Source organism: Pinus tabuliformis, chromosome J (genome assembly GCF_031772625.1).
Source record: "Pinus tabuliformis cultivar Carrire ecotype Pingquan chromosome J, CPIR1, whole genome shotgun sequence".
Taxonomy (NCBI): domain Eukaryota; kingdom Viridiplantae; phylum Streptophyta; class Pinopsida; order Pinales; family Pinaceae; genus Pinus; species Pinus tabuliformis.
In genome coordinates, this window is record NC_142295.1 from 203,238,793 (window position 1) to 203,261,000 (window position 22,208).

At 38.7% G+C, this 22,208-nt stretch overlaps 1 protein-coding gene across 1 annotated transcript in view; it reads left to right on the forward strand.

The window, feature by feature from the left end:
• Nucleotides 1–22,208, forward strand: part of LOC149226376 (beta-galactosidase 6-like) — a 149,301-nt gene that overhangs the window by 125,080 nt on the left and 2,013 nt on the right. Inside the window, exons 15-16 of the mRNA XM_089377472.1 lie at nt 1,850–1,959; nt 19,269–19,379. Coding sequence (XP_089233598.1) covers nt 1,850–1,959; nt 19,269–19,379 — 221 coding nt within the window. The remainder of the gene's footprint in view (nt 1–1,849; nt 1,960–19,268; nt 19,380–22,208) is intronic.

Genomic DNA, 22,208 nt, shown 5'->3' on the forward strand with positions numbered 1-22,208 from the left:
CAGTTTCTTGCTCATCAAGGTTGAGACATGTAAGGGTTCCTTTATTATGTGATTGAACATAAAGCGCTTAGGAATTGGGTGGTGGCTAATGAGGGGGAAGATCTTATGCTAGGCTTTTTGCCACGTGCTAATTAATGTCCTAGCCATCTTTTGCTTTTTAACTTTTCTTTTTATTTCATTGTCACCATGTTATGCTTTTATCGTTCGTTTAGCTGCATCAACCTCCATGGCAGTTTTTTTGGCCTAGACTCAAGGATGAGGATAAAAGAGTGCCAATCCCAATGGACCAATGATCCCCAAGCATGAAGAAGGGAAATGGTATTTGGAGGATGATGGAAAAATGGTATGTATGGAAAAATCATGGACATGTTACTTCAATCCAAGTTTCCCAAGTAGTGCCCCTCCTATAACCCCAAAGGCCTCAAACGAGGGTCCCACTAGACTAGGGTAAAATATTGACCTCATTGGTAAAGTGAGAGAACGTGTTTATAATCAAGATCAGCTAATCATTTAGGACACCCCTTAATCCACTTTAGAATGCCCAAAACATGAAGTAAAAGCACATGATCACAAAATGGTTAAAGTATATGTCGAATGATGACCCACCTTCCTTTAAGGGGAATTGCCTGATGGTGAGGGGTGTTTGACTGGTGCAAATGGTGGAGGATCATGGCATGTTATCATGTACTAAGCAATGTAGGGCTGTCGACTAGCTGACTTTCCAAGGGAGGAGAAAAAAAATTCTCCCATGGGTTACCCACTTTTTGGTGGGTAACATGCCTTAGATAAAATATTTGATTATTGGTATTAATTAATATATTTCAATATCAACTTCATATATATCTAGATATATTTATATTCTTCCATGTTCAACATGGAGTTGATGCATGGTGTGTGTGTGTGTTGTTTAAAGTGAAGGAGATGTGTAATTCCTTCTATGCTCAACCTGGAGTTGATACATATTGTGCATAGAACCAACATAGATCCATTTTAACACTGGATCTATCAAGTGATGAGAGGGATCAAATCTCGAGTTGCAAACCTTTCTTCAAGTTTTTCACTTTAAAATAGGTTTGCAGCTAAAGGGATTTGATCCTTCTCAGCTCCTGATAGATTCAGTGTTAAAATGGATTTACGATGGTATGTAAACATTCAGCTTGCTTTGCAGACTTACCATATTTTATCTAGTTGTTAGTTAAGAGAAAACATGTGTGCTTTGTAGAGTTCTGCAGCTCTTTGTATTTCATTCATAGCTTGGTTCTTCAGGTTTTCTCTCTCTTCTATCACCAGTTCTTCCCTAAGTACCCTTTCCTAGTTCTTGAATAGGAATGATCTTGGTATTCTTCAACTTCCAACTTAACCTTCAAATACAGTGATGTTTGTATTGGTATATGACTTGTAGTAATTTGGATCTTGCTTAAAATTGTCATTTATCGTAGGATAGGCTATAGTCATTTTATGCGTTGTAAATTGTAATTCACAATTCACTGCTTTCATATAGCTGCTCCTCCTTGATGCTTTTCTTCACTCGAGAAACTTTGAATAGGTTATGATATCCAATGAAAAAACTGACCATTTCATTTGAAATTCATGCATATTGTATTAGATTAGCAAACAATAACATTACATCACTGATATCATTGATTTATCATTGACTAAATCTGTTCGATCTGCCATCATTGCGTGGTGGGTAGCAACTTAATGAGTTTTCCTTTTCACAAATCAAGAAGTATCAAGACAGATTGCTTCTACGTCATTTTGGCTATGTTGTATCTGTGTAAAGAGAACACATTTTGACATCTCTAAATCAGATTGACCTAATGTTAGTGATTGTGAATAATATTGGCAGGTACTGGAGCTGGTAGTGGTAGTAGTTCAAAAATCACACTACAAAAGGTCATCACTTTGAAGTCGGGAAAAAATATTATTGATCTATTAAGTGTCACAGTAGGCTTACAGGTTTTGTTCAAACTCTGCAAACCATTTTTAATAGTCAAATTTTTATTCTCTTTAGATTACTGCTTTTTGTTTCCCATTTATTCCTTGGTGAAAACTTATATCTGTAGCCATGAGCTATTGGAATTTGGAATTTTGAGGATTAACATTAGCATTGACTTTGTTCCACAAGGATGCTGTTTGTAGTAAGTTTAATTATGTATTGCTTTTTTATTTCTAGTGGTTACGTTGGGTGGAGTTTAATTGCATCCAGTGTAAACATTTTTTTTGTCTTGTCTAGGCAATTGACCAGTTGCTATTGCATTTCTCACATTTCGTGTTGCTGCAAATACGTTCTCATAATAATGGACAATAAATGGAGCATACAGCATACAGCATTCCTTTTAGTCATTTATCTTGTGATGATTTATCGTTATCGAGATTCCAGATGTTATGTTAGTGTTTCTGATCAAATTTCTATATAAAATATCATTGCATTTATAGAAAACTGCTATTTGATGATACAAAAAGGACTAATCATTAACATTTGTGGACAAATTTTTAAATGTTGATTAGATTGGACAGATTAGGCTCATGCTACCAGTGTACCACTGTAAGGAGCAAACCATGAACTGGAAATAGAGTTCCAAGGTTCCATGTAATTTTGTGTTGACAGTCTCTATGTGTGTGTGTATTTGACATTTGTTGTGTAAAAATGGTTCTTGGATGTTATATCTTCCATTTTTTTTAACAATATGTACATGTTTGTCTTTTAAAACAGGGTTGTGAATTACTATGATCACCACTATGATTCCGAAGGGTCTAATATAATCCCAAAAACCAATTGATTAGAAACGATAATTAAGTGGGGCATTAAAAGATCAACCAACAAAAGTAAAGGCTTATTATCTTGGATGATTGCAACATAGAATGATATCATCATGGCCCCACAAGGCACATCAAAAGCACTACTCAAGTACGCATTACAATAGCATCATGCTTCAGATCATCATCATGTGGCCTTAACTAGTCAGATGTAAGCGATAGGTTCTCAAAAACTAGATGTTCGAAACCATCTCCGTCTTCTCCAAAACATGAAACCCCTTGGAGATGCTGAAAGGTATAGATAACATCTTTTGAACAATTGAGCAGTGAGGGAGATTATCATGTTGGCCATGCATCTAACTTCCTTCTCTCACTAATTTGATGCCACACTTGGTGATGGGGTTTATATTGTCTTGTCGACTCCCTAGACATCTAAGATGACAAAGGTGATTGGGATCTACATTGCTTTGATGGGACCCAACTCATAGTGCATGCGGCCTCACCCTCTCATTCTAGTATTTAATTATTAGTGTTGCACAGGTTTGTGAAACCAGGGGTGGGGTTCTTGTTGGAATTTCTAATTCTAACCCGTAGAAATTCTTCCTGTACTGTCTCGTTTATTTCACCTACTTGTTTAATTTACTTAACAAGTTATTTACCATGTAAATACTGAAAATAAACACAAGTACAATATTAACATCTATAGATCATCAACTCAAAGAAAACAAGCACACAAGTGACACCGTTATTTTTGGACAAATCTCCCTACAAAAACCCAATGTGGGAAAACCAATGCAGCTATTCTGAATGTTATATTATTATCCAGTCTTTCTGAGTACAACAGGGTGCCTAACTGCTCACCCGACAAAGAAAAATACACGGTAACAATATCTCTATATTCGGAAACAGGTATTCAGAAAACCTGTCCCGCAAAACCCTCTCCGGCACAACTAAAGCTCAGCGTTGGCCGTTCTGGCCTCTGCATTAGCCTCTTGCTGACCTGCGTTAGCCTCAGGACCCTCTGCGTCAGCGCTTTGAGGCACTGCGCAGCCTCTGAGACCCTCTGCATCACTCCAACAGCCTCTGCGTGGATGACACAGTCCCTCTGGCCTCTGCATTGACTTTGCTGGGCTCTGCGTAGCCTAGACTGGTTGTTGCTCTCGCTCTCTCTGCTTCTGCGCTAGTCTCTCAGTACTGTCTCTACCTCTCTGCCTCATAGTCACTGCCCCTTGCTATTGATCACTGATTGAACTCTACTTAACAACCTCGCTCTAGCAAAATGAATGACTGATCACTTTGGTGTATCTTCCAACTGGCCCTCAAGCCTCCTCTTATACTTTTCCTATTGGTCCTTCAACAACTGAGATTAAATCTCTAATCGACGACTAAGATTAGATTTGGCTTGATCTAGGACGTTTGGAATCTTCTAGCCTAGTTTTACATTAATACCCATTAATATTTTATTTTTCCTAAGTTTAGACTTAGGAACTCCATTAAAAATGTTAATTATTTTAATATCTCCCAAATCGGGTACAATATGTCCAAACCATTTCTGGGCCTTGGAGATCTCATGTGCGTTGGCCTCTCCACCAATTTTCATGGCACATCCGATGCTACTCCAAATCAACACTCCCTCTTAGCAAGGATTGTGCTCTAGTAATACTCCACACTGAGCATTACTCTGATTATAAGACACCAGTACCTGTGCTGATGCTAGGCCTCCCCGCCCAGCATCCTCTGCACTGCTGCATCCTGTATTGCTTCCCATGGCTTTGTCATTGCCACTGTTGCATTCGTATGTCAACTCCCTCTTCATCCGTGCTGCTACTGGTCCATACTCCCGACACTGCATTTGCACTGCATCCCCTCTCATCATGCTGCATCGTGCTACTGCACTGCAACTCAGTTACTGAGAAGTAAGTAACTGATCCACCCAAATTCTGACATCCCTGTCAGGCTAGAAACACTCTCAATGTTGAAGCTCCCTCTACTGCTAACAAGTGCTCCCTCTATTGACCTTTGCGCTGCTGCAACAACTCCCTGCATCTTGCACCATTGCAAACCTCTCTGTGCCATCCTGCACTGTTGCAACACTCCTCTGCCTCTCACACTGTTGCAGCCTGCTAGCCTCGCACTGCCAAGGGAATCCTGCACTGTAGCACTCTCTGCCGCTCCATCTGCATCCGTCTCTACCCACATCCACCAGTCCTGCTACTCCTCTTCGGGGCTGCCGTAGCAAGGTATAATCCAAGAGGTTGGGTACCTCAAGGATCCTGCCCCTCATCGCCTTTAGTCATCCTGACTACAACTCGATGTCTCCCATAAGGACCCGGTACTCAGCATCTTCGCGTTGAGTTCTTTTGCGTAAACGGGTTCATCGAACCCTGAAAATGGGTACGTGAACCCCGAAAATGGGTGCATGAGGGGTTCTTGACGACGTTTTTCGTTTGTCCAAAATTCCTTTTCTTCTCACATTCCATGTAATGGCTTGTCACTGGGTTGAATAAGTTCATGGAAGTTCAAAATTCCAGTATCAAACAAATGATAGAGAAATGATTTGGGTATCAGATATCCATATGATATATCAGATGGAAGATAATCTCCTCCTGCCCAAGAGTAGCTTACAAATAACTTAATAAGTTTAATGCATCCTTAATTAACCAGTTCACTATAATGACATTTTTACAGTTGAAGTTGGGTTTTAAATATTGCCAGGTTAATGCAGCCAAATCGCTGTACTGTACTTTTATTTGAATCCAGTAGAATCATACTGGAAGGGCTGTTATGTTATTTTCAGTGCAAACCCTACTCTCAACCTTCATAGTTTATTGGGATGTAGTTAGTAGGTCCACTAAATATATATGCTAAAGTGTTGTTCATGAAAGGATTGGTGGAAGGATGGCATAATGTTATTTGGAAACATTCTCTAAGGCGCTGATAATAATGAATTTCCTGGAGGTCAGATTCATCTATAGGTATTCTTGGACTGATAGGAATCAAATCATCTTTTCTAGCATGAATATGTCATCCTTGTGATTAAATTTATTATAGACCTTAATAGCATTGTGTTTCAACTTAATAACGAAGTGTATGTGTATTTTAAAAGGAATTTAGTCTGCCAGTTAGTGTCATAGATGAGTATCAAATTGTTAGGTTTGAAGTTTCAACTTAAACAATTGTTAACATGCATATTGTTAGGTTTTAACTTAAACAATTGTTAACATGTAAGTTGGAAGATTTCAAAATTTATATATATTATAATACACACACACACACACACACATATATACCCCGATGAACCTGTTGTCGCAAAGATTGTCCAGGCAGCGTGAGAACGCTCAGACCGGGGGCTGTCACCCTGATCCCCGATCCCTCTGTTTAAGCCGTCTCCCTGAAGCAGGCTAAGCGGGGTAAACCCTATGGGAAAAAGAAAGACCAACTGGGAATCAGCGGTCTTGGGAGACACAGCAGGGGGAAACAAGCACTTGATCGATGTTAGAATTTGATTAGATCTTTAAATGCTTAAGACCAGTGCCTTATGGAGTTAATGAAAACCAAGTAATTAATTAGCTGCTGCTGCTTATGAAGTAATTTAATGATTGCTTGAAAATATTTACAAAATATCAAACATGTCACGAGCATTATATAATCCAAGCAATGATTAATTTCACCAGATGCAAAATATTCAATAGATGCGCAATGCCTTAGCAATTAAACTTCAAAAGATCAAAATTCATTACTGAACCATGAAATTCAAATGCTAACCAGCTCATAAAATGATTCATCACTTTCAGATAGCTAATCTTTAAATAAACATTTAAGCGCATTTAACTATAAAGAAGTGGAACATAAATACCACAAAAGACACCAAAATGAATTTTCAATTTTTAGTTAATTTTTTCAAATTTTTTAATTTTATTATTATTATTATTATTTATTTTATTTATTGTTTAATATATTTTTAAATTTTTATAAAATTCTAAGTTTAAAATCAAAATAAAACAAAACTAAAATTTAAATAAAATTAAAATCTAATCTAAACTAAGACCTTAAAAAAAATAAAAAGGAACTTTTTAAGAACCTTTTATGATTTCTTCTTTCTCCTTTTTTTTTTTTGGATTTTCTAAATCATTTAATTCTAGAAACAAATAAAAACAAAACCTAAGGATTAACTTTTTATGCTTTTTTAGGAATTTTATATTGTTAATTTTTTTTCTTAAATGAAAATAAATCTAAAATCTAAATGAAACAAATAATTGAAAATCTTTATGAAACCTAAACCTAAAGAAATCAAAGGTAAAAATCAAATCTAAATCCTAAATCAAATAAAACCTCAAATCAAATCGAAACCTAGCCTATTAATATATATATACAAATAAAGTGAGATCTAAAACTAAAATTTATAAAAAAAAGTCTAATTAAAAAAAAGAAGAACTAACTTAATCAAAATATAAAACCTAGACCAAATCATATCAAATACATTACAAAAGAAATACGAACTATTAAGCTAACCCTGACTTAAATCATATTGGAAAAAATAAAAAGAGAGAAATGATGTAAACCAAAAACCACAAGCTAAAATTGAAAAACGAGTTTGCTGCTGTTTGCAGGTACGCGGATGAGAAGAGAAAACTCGCCGGCAGCGTGGAGAGGAGACCGCAGCGAGGGAGGGGAGACTGCACGCAGGGGAGGCCGAGGGAGTTGGAGCAGATTTTGAGTCACTGCGTGGGATGGAGAAAGGTAAGGAGAATTCGATGGTAGGAAGAGAACGCAGAGCAGAGGTATGGTGGCAGCGGACAAAAAAAATCGTGGATTTCTGGCAGTGCAGAGAGGAAATGAAATACGTAGGTGGCTTGAAGGGCAATGATGGCTGCATGGAGGAGTCAGAAGCTTGAATGGACGCTGCGATGAAGGTTTGGTCAGTGTTTTACAACCAGGCCGAGTCAACTCGAAAACGGCCGGGTCAAACCGAGCCATTAAAAAAATTTGCGACCAGGCCAGCAAACCGGCTCGGTTGACCGAGTCAACTATGACTCGGCCTAGTCATCCAATGACCAGGCCGAGTCATAGTTGACTCGGTCAACCAGGCCGAGTCCGTATTGACCAGGCCGAGTCAATGAAAACCGGCTGGGCAGGCATAAAAGACATAAAAAAATTCATTTTTTTGGTATTTTTCAAATGTTTAATGGAGTTTAAGGATTCCAAACTGTTTAATGCAGTTTAAGTCACATATGTTTTAATATGGAATCGAAATCTGCCATATATCTATTATCACTGTTGACTATTCAAGTGTGAAGGGAGCTGAGTTTTGCTGTATGTGTTTCCTCATTCCACAATTATTTCAGATCGTGTCCATTGTTGGAGTGACATGGTTATGCACTGATTTTCTGAGCTGAAGAGTGAAAGGGCTGATATCACTATCATTGTTGAAGATACCAGTGGTCAATCCCTTTGAAATAAGCCCAGGTTCTTCATATCTGTTTAATGTACAGATCTTATTACAGCTAGTAAATCTGATATCTAGATTCTATATATCAGTCTATATATAAGGTATCGTCCAAATTACAATTGAAATGTCAAACGATGCCCTGGATGAGGGCCTACTCTTGCACTCAACAGAATACCTAAGAGACTCAAAGTTACAAAACAAATTAATGCAAAAAGGACCTAAACAGGTTACAGTACTATGCTGCTGGTTATAAGGCCTAAAATCTGCAGTTAATATAACTTTTCCTCAAGCCCTACTACACATGTCCGAGCCCTAAACACTTTACTTGAGTCTTCAGTGCAAATGATTATCCACAGTCAAGCATAAGTCCTGTAGTTCATTGTTAGTGGATGTCGAGTTCTTTGGAGCAGGTCTGTAATAAAATTCTGGGTGTGCAATTGAAAAGGAATCCCAACCGAATCACAAGGGAAAAAGGAAGAGAACAGATCTTAAGGATAAAAATTTAAAATAACCCTAGACTCAAGGTAAAACAACACCAACGGATCAAAAATACAATAAAGTTTTGAAATTATACTCAAAGAATTACCCAAACAAATTCCATTGGAAATTTGGAACACACAAAGGAATACAAATTGAAATCCTTACCTTGACACCTAGAGCTACTGTATATTTTTTTCACTGTTCTGATGATGATGATCCAGACTCCAGAGATTGGTCGAGATGATCTTGGCTCCTCTGGCAGTAGCTACTAGCCAGTAGTAGTGTAGTTGCTAGCAGTGCTGCAGTAGTACTAGTATTGGAGTCTAGTCACCATCACAGTTTACTTTTGTTGTAGAGGCCATTTCTAGCCTCCTTGGTTATTTGTATTTTGTTTTGAGTCTTTGATCATGTATGACAGTTGACTATGTATTGCCATTGGGTACCATTTTGATATAATGGATTGGTTCATGAGCCTACTTTGATCATATGTTGTCTTCCATCTATATTATAATGCTGTGTGTTTGGACTTTGGAAACATGAATGAAAATCTTTAAAATTATGTTTAAAATATTTAAAATTATGTTTTTTTATAAAAAAAATAAATATTTAATGTATTTTTTACAACGACCGAGTCATTGAAATCGACTAGGCCGAGTCATTACCGAGTCGGAGTCGGAGTCGGAGTCGATCCTCGGCCGAGTCGGAGTCGTAAAACACTGGGTTTGGTAGCATGAGGGCTGAGGGATCGAGGGATTTGCTGCGCAGTATGGCAGCGTGGAGCTGGAATACCGATTGGCAGAAGGCGAAGAATGAATTGACAGCGAGGCAGAGGTATAAATGTGTGGATTATGAGGGTCGAGGGGAAAAAATCGCAGGTTTGGCAGCGTAGATGGACATAGGTGAGGAATGGGAGGAGGGCATTTTAACAATGGAGTGATGGGAAGAAGCCTGCGTAGATAGCAAGGACAGATGCAAGGAAATGAATGTGGGTGCGAGTGCTTGCTGCGGATAATGTGAAGAAAGGAAAACGCTGGTTGGACGCAGAGAAAAGGTGACTGCGTGGTGGCAAGACAGTGTTTGAAGGGGGAGTGCAGGTGTATGGCAGCGTGAGGAGAAAAATGTGAGAGAAGGAGCTGATAGATAGGGAATTGAGCAGTGTGTGAAAGGCTGGGAAAGCCACAGGAGCTGAGCAGTGTTTGGAGATGTCTGCGCGGAGGTTTGGCAACAATCCAACCTGCTAAAAAAATTTCGAAATTTTTTTCTTGCAACAAAAATAAACCCCGAGCAGCAGAACTGTACACCTGCAAAAAAGTGGTTCTGAAGCAAATATTCCTGCTAGAGCTGATCCTGAGGCCAGATCTTACCCTCCAGGGCCTAGATCTGGCTTCAAGATTGAATCTCACCTTCAGATCTGCAACCTGCAATGACAAAAATAAGCACCCAGAAAAATATATGCAGGAATGAAACTAAAAACCCTAAAAGCCAGCTAAATAATTACAATATTCACAATTTAAAAGCTCTAAATAGCCAGATTTGTCAGTATGCCACAAAAATATTTTTTAAAGATTTTGAATATAAGATGACGTGCTTCAGAAAACCCTTCATGCATTCACCATAAAATTTTAAATGATAAGCCCGGGATCAAAACTGGCAGGGCTCTTCAGGAAATGCAATCTGGGAGTTCGCTGGTTCAGCCAAGAATTTCCCTGAACGCCCGGTAATCTAAAAAAAAGGATTTCCCGCACAGCTTAATTCAACCATTAACAAAGATGGAGAAAACGATACTAAAATCCAGATCTAATGGAGATACCTGCCATCATATTTAGAAATTGAACTACCATTCAAACCCTAGTGACTAAACAAGATACCTGTGTTTAAAATCACTCTTCATCAAGCTATCATCAATGACTGAAATAAATTTATGCAGAAAAATAAAACATCTTACAACACTTCCAAAAGAGTAACACCGACAAGATTTCAACCCCAAAGTCTTTCTTTATTGCACATGAAAAATGACTACAAGAGAGCTTTCTTTAGCACACGACTCTAAGATCGAATGATCTCAAATGAGCCCTGACACCCTATTTAAAGGAAAATTTTCCAACGGCTAGTTCGAGTGATCCATGTCAAAGTGATCTCGAGTGTCGATGAGGATCAAAATCTCTTTTAATCTCATCCGTCAAAATTTTAAATGCATTTTAATATATTAAAAAATTAAAAATTTGCATTTATTTCCTCAAGACTTTGACTTATTATTATTTTATTTTATTTTTATTTTTATTTTTTATTTTTTATTATTTTATTATTATTTTTATTTTTTTATATTTTATATTTTTTTATTTAAAGGGACCCTCGAACTTAGCCTTTGGAAAATCATCTAGGACCTAGGACTTATGAGGGGATAAAACATTTTCTAACCCTCAAGACACTTTACATCATGATTTTTATAATTTTACATCTCAAGGGGAAAACCCATTTGACATAGACCCTCATAAACCACCCAGTTCTGCGACACAAACATAATCTAGCAGATCAAGCAATTTGTAATAACCTAACCAAATAGTTAGGATTATTTCCAAATTACTTTTACATAGACTTGACCTAGCACACTAGGATTCCCCTAAGATTCTAATGACAAAATCCATTCCAGCTTTGGGGTTAGGCTGAAGGAAAACTCTGCCGACCATGGGTTAGTGAGACAAAAAACCTTCCGGAATGTAAATTATCACTAGAAGATTAGGTTTACCTTGGCAAATACATACATGACACAAATCTGCTAAGATTTTTTACAATTTACACATGCAGATTGGGTTTACAACATAACATGATCGGGCTGATGATGATAGTCGAATGGCACGGACACGTCGATCAAGCGCTATCCCTTTTGCGAGAAAAGGGGGTGTACTGCTATGGGTAGTTGACACGTAGTGGTCAACAGAACCCGCATGCCCTGTTTCAAAAAGTGATGCAGCCGTCCCTGCACCTGTCCCTGAACCCACGTTTCATGGAAACATAATTAATTATTGTATATGCTTGACGTCCAATAAGAATTTCTCCATTTGTGCTTGGATTTGCAACAATAAATTCATGTTTGCAACTTTATTAAACCATGTAAATATGATATTAGAATCCTCTCTCTAAAAGACTATCTAATTTCTAGCTTTATAGTCTTGGCAAATAATTTTGATTGAAAACGTATGATAGGCCTTATCAATGTAAACTATCTAGAGTCTCTTACCCCCTAGCAAAGCCTTCTTTGAAGATAGAATCGAGGTTGAGAATGACTTGTTGAGGCTGGCGATGCAGTCCCAAGCTTGTGAAGCCTTTTTGTAGGTCTTGAACAAATGCTTAAGGGATTTAGTTTCAACATATATGGCGCAAACCATTTGAACAATGTTGAGATAACAAATCCTTTTACTTGTAGGTAGGACAAAATGCATGAGTGATTGAGTAAACATGGTCTTTCTCGGTTCTAAGGGTGATTTCCAAATTTCCTTGAGTGGATAGAGCTATGTATTACTCTTGGAAAGAGTCCTCTAATATTTAGTAAGCTTGAAATTTGTTGATGAAGCAATGCTCAACCATTTATAGCCAATGATAGGCTTGTACTTAATGGTTTCCTATAGCCCCAAGCCCAACTTTAACCTATTTTCTTGGGTGTTTGATACACATACTAACTAAAAATTATTTAGCAATTGGAGTCTAAATTTTATGAGTTATAAACTTATCAAAATTATTCAATCAAAACATTTTTTATTTGAGCCCATAGGATGAGATAATTGTATTAATATCTGAAAAATGACCACAAAAGTAGGTGAATGGGACTACCGAGTTCAATGTTATCGATACAAAGCAAGAGTACCCATATCTCTCCTATATAAAGAATAAGAAGTAAAGCATGAGGTCTATGCTAGAACATGGAAAACCCTTGGCTCCAAGTTTGAGAAACCACAATTTGAGGGACATGTACAGAGAGAGAGAAGGTCCAGGGGCTGGATCAGGGCCCATGATATGAACCTTATTGATTCATGATTCTATCTTGCTCACCAAGTTCATAGATTAAGGCACATAGAGCATACACTAACATATATGGAAATGTATATTCATATTTAATAGTGAAATGATGGATGATTGATTGATGTTGATTTACAATTGTTGATTTTGGGTAGCATCTGATGTGCTCTAGCTCCGAAATTTTGTGGAGGTTCTAGAACACATGAGATCTCCAGAACCTAGAAATCATTTGGAGAAATTCCACCAGGATGAGGAGTTATTAAAATAATTAATATTTTTAATGGGTTCCTAAGTCTAAACTTGGGAAAATAAAAATATTAATGTGTATTAATAAAAATATGGGTGAGAAGTTTCTAAGTGATGAGGATCAAGCCTGTTTTAATCTTAGCCGTTGATTAGAGATTAGATCACGACCGTTGATTCATCAACAGGAAAAGTATAAGAGGAGGCTTGAGGGTCAGTTGGAGATACACCAAATTGATCAAAGAGTTCGATTTTTTTGGGGCGAGGTTTGCTGAGAAAATCGAGCTAGTGATTTGAGTTGCAGTGAGGGGTAGCTTGACAGAGGGACTTCAGTGCAAGGCCGAAGAATACATAGCAGAGAGGCAGAGCAACACCGGGAGAGACAACACAACTCTAGAGAGGGTTACGCAAAGGCCAAAGGGGTTGACATAGGTGACGCAGAAGTCGGAGGATCTGACGTAGGCCCTTCGAGGCAGTGCTTGGTTTTTTTTTGTGGGATAGAGAGAGAGCAGTTTAGCATATCAAATTTCTGAGCGAGGGAGGTTCACTGAGAGGGTGACGCAGCTCCTGAAGGGGGTGACTCAGTTCCAGCGTAGAGCTTGGAGACTTGGAGTAGCCATCGCTACCTAGCACTGGGGACAACATTTGTCATTTGTGGAGTTTGATCATCCAATTGTTGGATTTGCCGAAATATCTGTCTCTAGATAGAGGTACTTCTGCCAAGGTTATTTTCTGTTGGGTGAGCAACATTAGGCACCCTAGCTGTATTCAAGAATCTGCTTAATAATACAAACCCTCTATATGTTGCATCGGTTTTCCCGAATTGGGTTTTTCCGGGGACGATTGTCCAAAAGTAACAGTGTACCTTGTGTGATTGTCTCAGTTTATTTCAGTTCATGATTTGTATGTAGGTGTAGTCTACAATAGTGTTTTTCATCGATGTTTATGTAATTAAATAACTTGCTAAATGCAAAGAACAAGTAGAAGATGATAAACTAGTGATTGCAATAAGGGTTTATGATATGTAGATTCTGAAATTTTCACATGGTATCAGAGCATTGCAGATCATAGGAGATTGAAGACACTAGCCAAGAAATCCGGAGAATTTGCAGCAAAAAAGAAGCTGTCCCGAGTGAAATCACTGTTCCAGAGCCATAGACATGGAAAGAGGAGTGACGTAGTGCAGGAAAAGGTGACATAGAGGCTCACGCAGTGCCTACGTCAGCTATCTAGGCCAGCGCAGAAGCAAATGGGGGCAAATTAGGCTCACATAGTTGATAGTTCCACGTCATCTTTCTGAGCCAGGAGGGATTAACGTAGTGGCGAGGAGGAGTTAATCTAGGTCACGTAGTGATTGTGCTGAGCCAAAGGGGCTCAGACTTTTTAGTTGCCAGGGCTAAGGGAGCAGAGCAAATTTCAATTTGTTTTTGTTGGTACAGAACAATGTCTGTGGAGACAGAGCCAAGGTAGAGGGAATCACTGCCTTGACAGATTTCTAGCCAAGAAATCTAGATTCGGGTTGCAGCAGCAAAGGAGGATTGGAGAGGAGCGATTCGACAGTTGGCCGGAGGATTTCCGAGAGGGAAATCAGGACTTAGAGGGAGTCTAGATAGGAGCTTGTTCCTTAGTGGGTTTATTGCACCCAAGGAATCCAGATCCAAGTCCTACTAGATTGACGACAAGAGAGGGAGAAGAGAACCAATCCTATTTTTTAACAGAGATGGAAATGAATGGGTTGAGGGATCAGGACAGGTTGAACGGAGCATCCAAATTTGTCATTTGGAAGGCTAGGATCTTGGCAATCCTAGATAAATATCGCATCAAGGACTATGCCTTGAAAGTTGAAAGTGGTTGCTGTTCCGATTGACGCTGATGTGGTAAAGAAGTACAAAGAGGCCCAGGCTAAGACAAAGTGCATGATCCTAGAAGGGGTCATAGATTATGTGGTACCACAGATTGCTAAGAAGGAAACAACAAGAGAGATGTGGGAGACCCTGACCACCTTGTACCAGGGTTCTTCCGTGTAGCGGAAGATGCTATCAGAAAATCCGCTGAGAGAGTACCAGATGTAGAAAGGAGAGGAGATAGATCCCTTCCTTCTCAGGTTGCAAGGGATTCACGACTAGTTGACTTCCGTGGGGTCTACACCAGATCCTGAGTTCATGGTCAAGACTGCCTTGAATGCAGTCATCGAGGACTGGGAGACATTTGTCCAAATTATTTTGGGTAGAGCAACTCTCCCCAGTTGGGAGGAAATGTGGGAAACTCTTCGACAAGAAGAGCTCAGGTGGTTGACCAATGCAGGGAGTAGCGGAAAGGGAATCTAGGTCAAGAAGGAGGAGGAGGAGGATGCAACTCTTGCATCAACGGGATAGCAGGGGCAACAAAAGAGGAAGAAGAAGGACATCACCAAGGTTAGATGCTTCAACTGTGGGGAACTGGGACATCATGCGACTCAATGTCCTCGAAAGAAGGGCAAGGGGGAGGCTTCTGAATCAAAGGCTGCTCCAGCGAAAGCGGACAAGGAAGGTGAGGATGACGATTGTGCCATGAGTCTCATGCGCTTCTAGAGAAGAGGTGGGATGACATAGAGCTTGTTGATGTATATCTTTCTATGTTTGGTTGTACACACCTATGATCATTTGTTGATAAATCTAGAGCTCATAATACTTGATCTTGTCAGCAGTAGTAAGCTCCTTTGATAGATTTTCATGACATTTAGGACAAGGAGAAGATCAACAAGGCTTGCAATTTGCAGCCTTATTCATCATCATTTCTTCATCAAAGCAGCCTCCCTCAAGCCTTATTAGATCCCGTATGTCTAAGGAATATATAAGGAGCTGCTACCACCTTACAGCGATACTAAATTCTATATTAAATTCATTCTATGTTGGTTACACAGATCTGGAAATACCTGTGTTGCACGGTTACCCGCACCCGGGGGTGGGGTTCTCGAACCCGTCCCGGGTTCCTGCACCCAAGTACCGGATTCAGGTACGGGTTCTTCCCAGACGAACCCAGAAGAACCGGGTTCTTAAAAAAAAAAAATTGGGTTCTTTTCCTTTAACGGGTTCTTGGGTTCTTCGGGTGCTTGGGTTCTTCGAGTTCCTCGGGTTCTTCGGGTTCTTTGGGTTCTTCATAAAAAAAACTATATTAAAAATTTAATTTTCAAATAATTTTTTTTTATTGAAATTTAAAAAATAACTTATAACAAAGGTAAAACTTATAACAAAACCTAAAAAACCCTAAATCAATTCTTGTAAATCAATTTGGAATGAAACTTTCTTCCACGGTCCTTACCATCAAAACCTGTGTTGCACGGGTACCCGCACTCGGTTTTTTAAGTTTTTTACAAGTCTTGTTTTTTAAGAATTCTTGTAAATCAATTTGGAATGAAACATTCATTCCCGAGCCAAATAACCATCAAATTATAAACTGTAAATGCACACATACAGGTTCAGACATTTTCGGTCAAATAGAAAGTAGGATTGAGACCAGCGATAAGCTGTAATCAGCTGATGCTGTTAAATGGCGAAGGGCTATTTTGGACAATGGCTAAATTAAGTATCAAAATCTGCCAATTTCTCACAGCATTCTGATAACATCATGTTAAGATTAAAACTAGGAAAATATGCTTAAATCATATATGGTCTCTACAGACTTGTACACCAAGTAATCTCTAAAAACTGCGAAGATGTTTTATGTTTAGATAATTAATATTCAGGCAGAGCTTCGCACTCAAAGACAAACTATCCCTCAAGCTATCAGATGGCTGTTGTGCATTTTATTGGGAAACAAAGACTGATAAGCGTGTTTTGTGGAAGGGTAAGGCTGCCACTGTTTTTGGGATTGCTTTACCACAGAGCACACCATGCATGGGGCAGGTGGATGATTAGACATCAAGAAAATTCTAGACCACTATCAGGTTGAGAAGAATCTCCTATGAAAAAATTGTGTTTTATATGGGAGAGACTAAACATTCAAAGCAAAGTTACAAGCTCAAGCTCCAGCCAGAATGAGCAATTTCAATAAGGAGAGAAGCTGTCTTGAAATTAGAGCAGGAGGCAGAAATGCTAACACTCCTTGGCTGTGTAGGAGGAAGGGTCTGTACGACCACAGCTTGATTCATTGATAGGCATCCTTGCAAATGAACTTAAGTTGCATAGCTATTTTAAAGCCTGTGTGTGACAAAATTTGTCCCAAGTTTCACCAAAATAGCTGAGTCTAGCATTTATCCTAGTATGTATTTTGAATTTTCAGTTTTAGTAGTAGCCTTGAGCTCTCTCACATAGCTGTCACAGTATCATGGTTACACGGAAAAGATTCAAACGAACAGTTTTTTGGTGATAAATTTTGAAATTTCAATGTCAATGTTGAATGTTCAATGATGTGCATGTTTAAATGATTATCATTAAAGTTTTCTTGTTTAAAGTTGAAAAAATATACAAATTCAAATTTCATATATATTATTAATTATAAATTATAAATTTATAATTTATAAAATATAATTATTAAAATTTAATATTATTATATTACCCGACGAACCCACGCACCCCGTTTCCAAAAATGCCGTCCCCGTCCCCGTCCCCGTTCCCGCACCCACGTTTCCTGGCAACATAGGGAAATACCTAGGACAATCACATGCCAGATCTGTACCTAAAAGTCATGTTGTAGATTGTATTACATATCAAGAAATTCTAGACTCAGTTTTGATATATAAGTCTGAAAATTATGCTTCATTACAGAATATTTTGGGAGCAGTTTATGCACCTTTGGTTCTGCATTTCAAGCTGGAAATTACCCCTGAAGATATTTATCTTTCATCCATCGATACTACATATGTAAAATCTGGTCAAGTGGGGTTTATATTAACTGGAAACTCACTGTTATTAAAGTTACAGTCAAGTCCACAAGGAGATAGGTTTGATGAGTATAAACTTAACCTAAAGTGCATGCTTATAGTTGTTTATCGGTATACCTAACATACAGGTGTATCTTTTACTTCTGCTGGAAACAGAATCTGAATGCAGTGGTCATGGATCCATCTACATTCTCTTTGTTAACTCTGAATATTCATTCTGTAATATACCTGGAATGTCACTGTTCAGTAGATCTAGAATCTGAGCTAAAGAAGAATGTAAAGCTTTTCTCTATTAACCTAATAAACAACCTACAGCAAGTGGTTTCATATCTGAGTATGAAACTGTTCGCTAGACAGCCAACCAGATTTGTAGACTGTACCTTTTGTGCTTGATAACTTGAAAGTGTTCAAAGGTTACAGCCCATCCTAATCATCCCATTTTAAATGGGACTAAATAAGCTGATCATTGATCTTTCTGTCATTTGGTATCCAGTGATCGTAAATTATAAGAAAAAAGAATCACAGGGAAGCCCCATAGTGGTGATCATAAATTATGCTAAAGTGAAGGAGGAAGGTGGCAAGGTGACAGTGGTATCTCTTCCCAGTTCCACTTCTCTTATCATGTGGTGAAGACATTGCACCAAGGGTAAGAGATATCTTGGTAACAGGTGCCATCAATGAAACTATGCCCATTGCCAACTAATATTTTTACAAATACAAGGTTGCAATTGTAAATACTGACATTGAAAATCCCATGGGTAAAATATGTAGGCTAGATTAGGTATGTCTAGTCCTCAGGGTTTTATTTATTTATTTTGGCGTGGGCGGGGGGTTGTGTGTGGGGGTTGCATATATCCATGAATGTGATGCTTGGTGTCTTTCACGTTCAAACAGATCCTTCCAGACTTCACTATTTATTCTCTTTGATTTATGAAATTAACATGTGGCTTTATACTGACAATATGGGATTATGCTTGAGCCCATATAAGTATTTGCCACTAAAATCTCTACAAATTTATGCACTTCACAAGAAGGCATCTTAAAGTAGAGATTTTAGAATGGACTTTCTCTATCTGAAGATTTAAACAACTCCCTACTAATATTCCTTTCTACTCTAGAAAGACCGTTTGAATGTTTCCGCTGCCTTTCCTAAGTTGAGTTGTATGCAAATAGATTCACCATTTAGTTCTGCAAAATTTATGTAAGGGTGTGAGATTCTATATCTCAAATGAATTAGGCATATCAGTTTTTGTAATTCATTTAGTGACTAATATATGTGCAAAGTGGAGTTTTGCTCCTATTTAACTTTTTGATTTTTGGTTTCCAAGAATCCTGTTTAGAGCATCAGTGGATTTGATACACTGCTGAGTAAATGCCATTGCTTTTTGGAGTGAGTGTGTATAGTCCAGTGTGTGCTTGTCTGACAATACTGACTGGGTACTGTTTCATTTGGGTGGCCAGAACTATGGGGCATATTTTGAGACATGGGGTGCAGGAATCACTGGTCCAGTTATATTGCAAGGTTTCAAGGATGGGGAACATAATTTGTCCACACAACAGTGGACATATCAGGTTCCAACTTAATCTTTTGAGCTTAGTTGTTGCTTGCATTTGTTTTTATTTGCAATGAGCTTAAAGTGCATTAAAAGAACACAATTGGTTTTATTTATATGTAGATTGAGTTACAACTTAAGGCATGCAACTTTTGCTTATGTTTAACAACTTTACAGTGGTCTTAATCATAGATGAAATAATCTCCAATTAATTGAATTAATTTTGTTGTAGTCAATGAAAAGATTATTTCAAAATAGTCTCCATTATTTCGTTTAACACTACCGTCATGCCAAGATTGGCCAATTTTGTAAAGTCCCTGTTGAGAAATCTAGGGGCAGCTAGATTAGGTAATTTCTCTTACTTTGATAACTGTTTGTGATGCATTTTTACTTAACTTGATTAGCTTCTTTCACTTGATTATTATTAGTGTTCTCTATTATCAAACAACCACCAAACAATGAAGATCAATGAGAGAAGTAGACACAAAATTTAGGCTGTCAGCGAGGGCCAAACCTCTCGTCTTGAGAGGAAAACCCACAAGAGTTATTCTCTTCTTATAGAATCATCAAATGACAAATTCCAAGAACTAAGACCCTTGACAAAGATCCCTCCAAGACCAAGTCAACCTTCCTTCTTGATGAGCTTTCCTTCCACAGCTTACAACAACAAACTTTGTCCTTCCAGCAACAACTTTGACCCTAGCAACTTCGACCCCAGCAACTTTTCCAGCAACTTCAACCCCAGCAACTTTTCCAGTAACTTTGACTTCCAACAACTTTCCAGCGATTTTGTCCTCCAGCAACTTTCTAGCAACTTCAACCTCTAGCAAGTTTCCAGCGACTTCGTCCTCCAGCAAGTTTCCAGCAACTTCAGAATTTCGTTGCACTTAAGAGAGAGAGATAGTGTTAATTTTAGGTATGTTTTAAGATGATAGCAAATTTACCTCAATTTTCATATTAGCTCAATATCAATTCCAGATTAGCAATCACATTTAGCATGATAGTAAAATGCAAATAGAACATAAACATAAACTGCAGAAGACAAGCCAAGACAAGAGGACACAAGATGTGGTGCCAGCCAGGGACAAACCCTAATGTGGGGAAACCCTTTATCAATTCTTCTTATGTTCTTCAATAGTTCAGCAGAGAGAGAGAGAGATAGTACATATACATCAGAAGTCAACACTTTGACTTGTCAAAATAAGAGCAGAGATCTTCTCTAAGAAGATGTCACCTGAGGTAGCTGATCTGAACTCAGGTGATTCCATCACCTTGCTGTACCTATCACTGTGCTGCACCATGCTGCACCCTCATACCATGTCCATCATCACTGTGCTGCACCATGCTGCACCATCACTGAGCTGTACCTCATCCAACATGCTGCTCTTCATCATGATGCTGCACTGCAATACTGTATCTAAACATGTTCGTCCATGCACCTTACTGCACCATGCTGCTGCATCCATCACATCATGTTGCACCTCTTTACATTATACAACACCTTATTATGTTGCAGCATTCATCATCGTGCTGTCTTCAAACTAAGATAGCAGCACCAAGGTAGTCCTAGCTGTGGTGCTATGGTCTGCAGCCTAGCACATAGCAATGCTGAAGAGAATGTCTTCGAAACTTTACTTTCATCAAACTATGAAAGAGTATATATATATATATATATATATATATATATCACTGGTATACATTGCAAGAAGGCAGATCCATATGCTCTCCTCGTCTGAAGTCTTTCCTTCGAGAGATCATCTTGCTGTGGCTAGGTGTCTTCAGAACAGTATATAGGATTTCTGTATATAACTAGGATAGGTGTAGATAACTAGGACAGCGAATAGCCTTCCTTTTGACAGCGTCTTAAGGTCTCTTATTAGACCTGCTTTCAGCGTTAGATAGGCTGTATATATGTCTCCTCTTTCTGTTAATAAATCTTCTCACAAGCCTGCGGCTAGGGCACATTGACAGCAGATTTAGGGTCTCATAGATCAGCGTCATAGGGTCTCTTAGAACTGCGTTTAGGACTTCACCATAACTGCATTTAGGGCAGCTTCATCATGAACAGTGTTTAGGGCAGCTTCATTATGGACAGCGTTTAGGGCAGCTTCATTATGGACAGCGTTTAGCCTTGTGTAGATCCACCATAAGATCTGTCCTCCATGTTAGGCTACCATATTAGGACAGCGTAGAGCTTTCTTTCCCTTCACTGCATCTAGATTTAGGGCATATCTTCTCCATGACAGCGTAGAGCTAGGGCATCTTCTTCTTATGGCTGCGTAGTCTCTTAGGATCTCTTCCGCACACCAAAAACTCAAAGACAAGTGGAGAGGAAGAGATCAGAAGAAGAGTGTGTGTGCGAATGACTAGCAAGCCACCTCTTTTTATACTAAAACGTTGAGCACATGTGGGGGCAATTTGGTTGCTGGCCGACCTTGACGAATTGTCCCATAACATAAATAAATTCATATCTCCATGAATACATGTCGGAATCGGATGATCTTTTGGTCAATCCTACATCTCTCGACGAGAGGGATCCAAGAAAAATATCAGCTGCCATGAATAAGTAGACCCACAAGGAGTTTGGCCATAGTTGCCAATTTTAACAGAGAGAGGCCCAAAAACTTCGACCCTAGCTTCCTTCTTGAACTTTGCTTGCCTTAGGACTTCTTCCTTCTTAAGATCTGACTCCTTGTCTTGCTTCTTCGTATGTCTTGAATGTGTGCTTCAAATGAGGTTGAATGCCTCTAGGCTCTTATATATAGGCTTTCCAGGGGTATGAATTGGCTCCATGAAGCCGACTTGATCTTTCAAGTTCATGTAGGCCGACTTGTTGCAGCTCATTGAC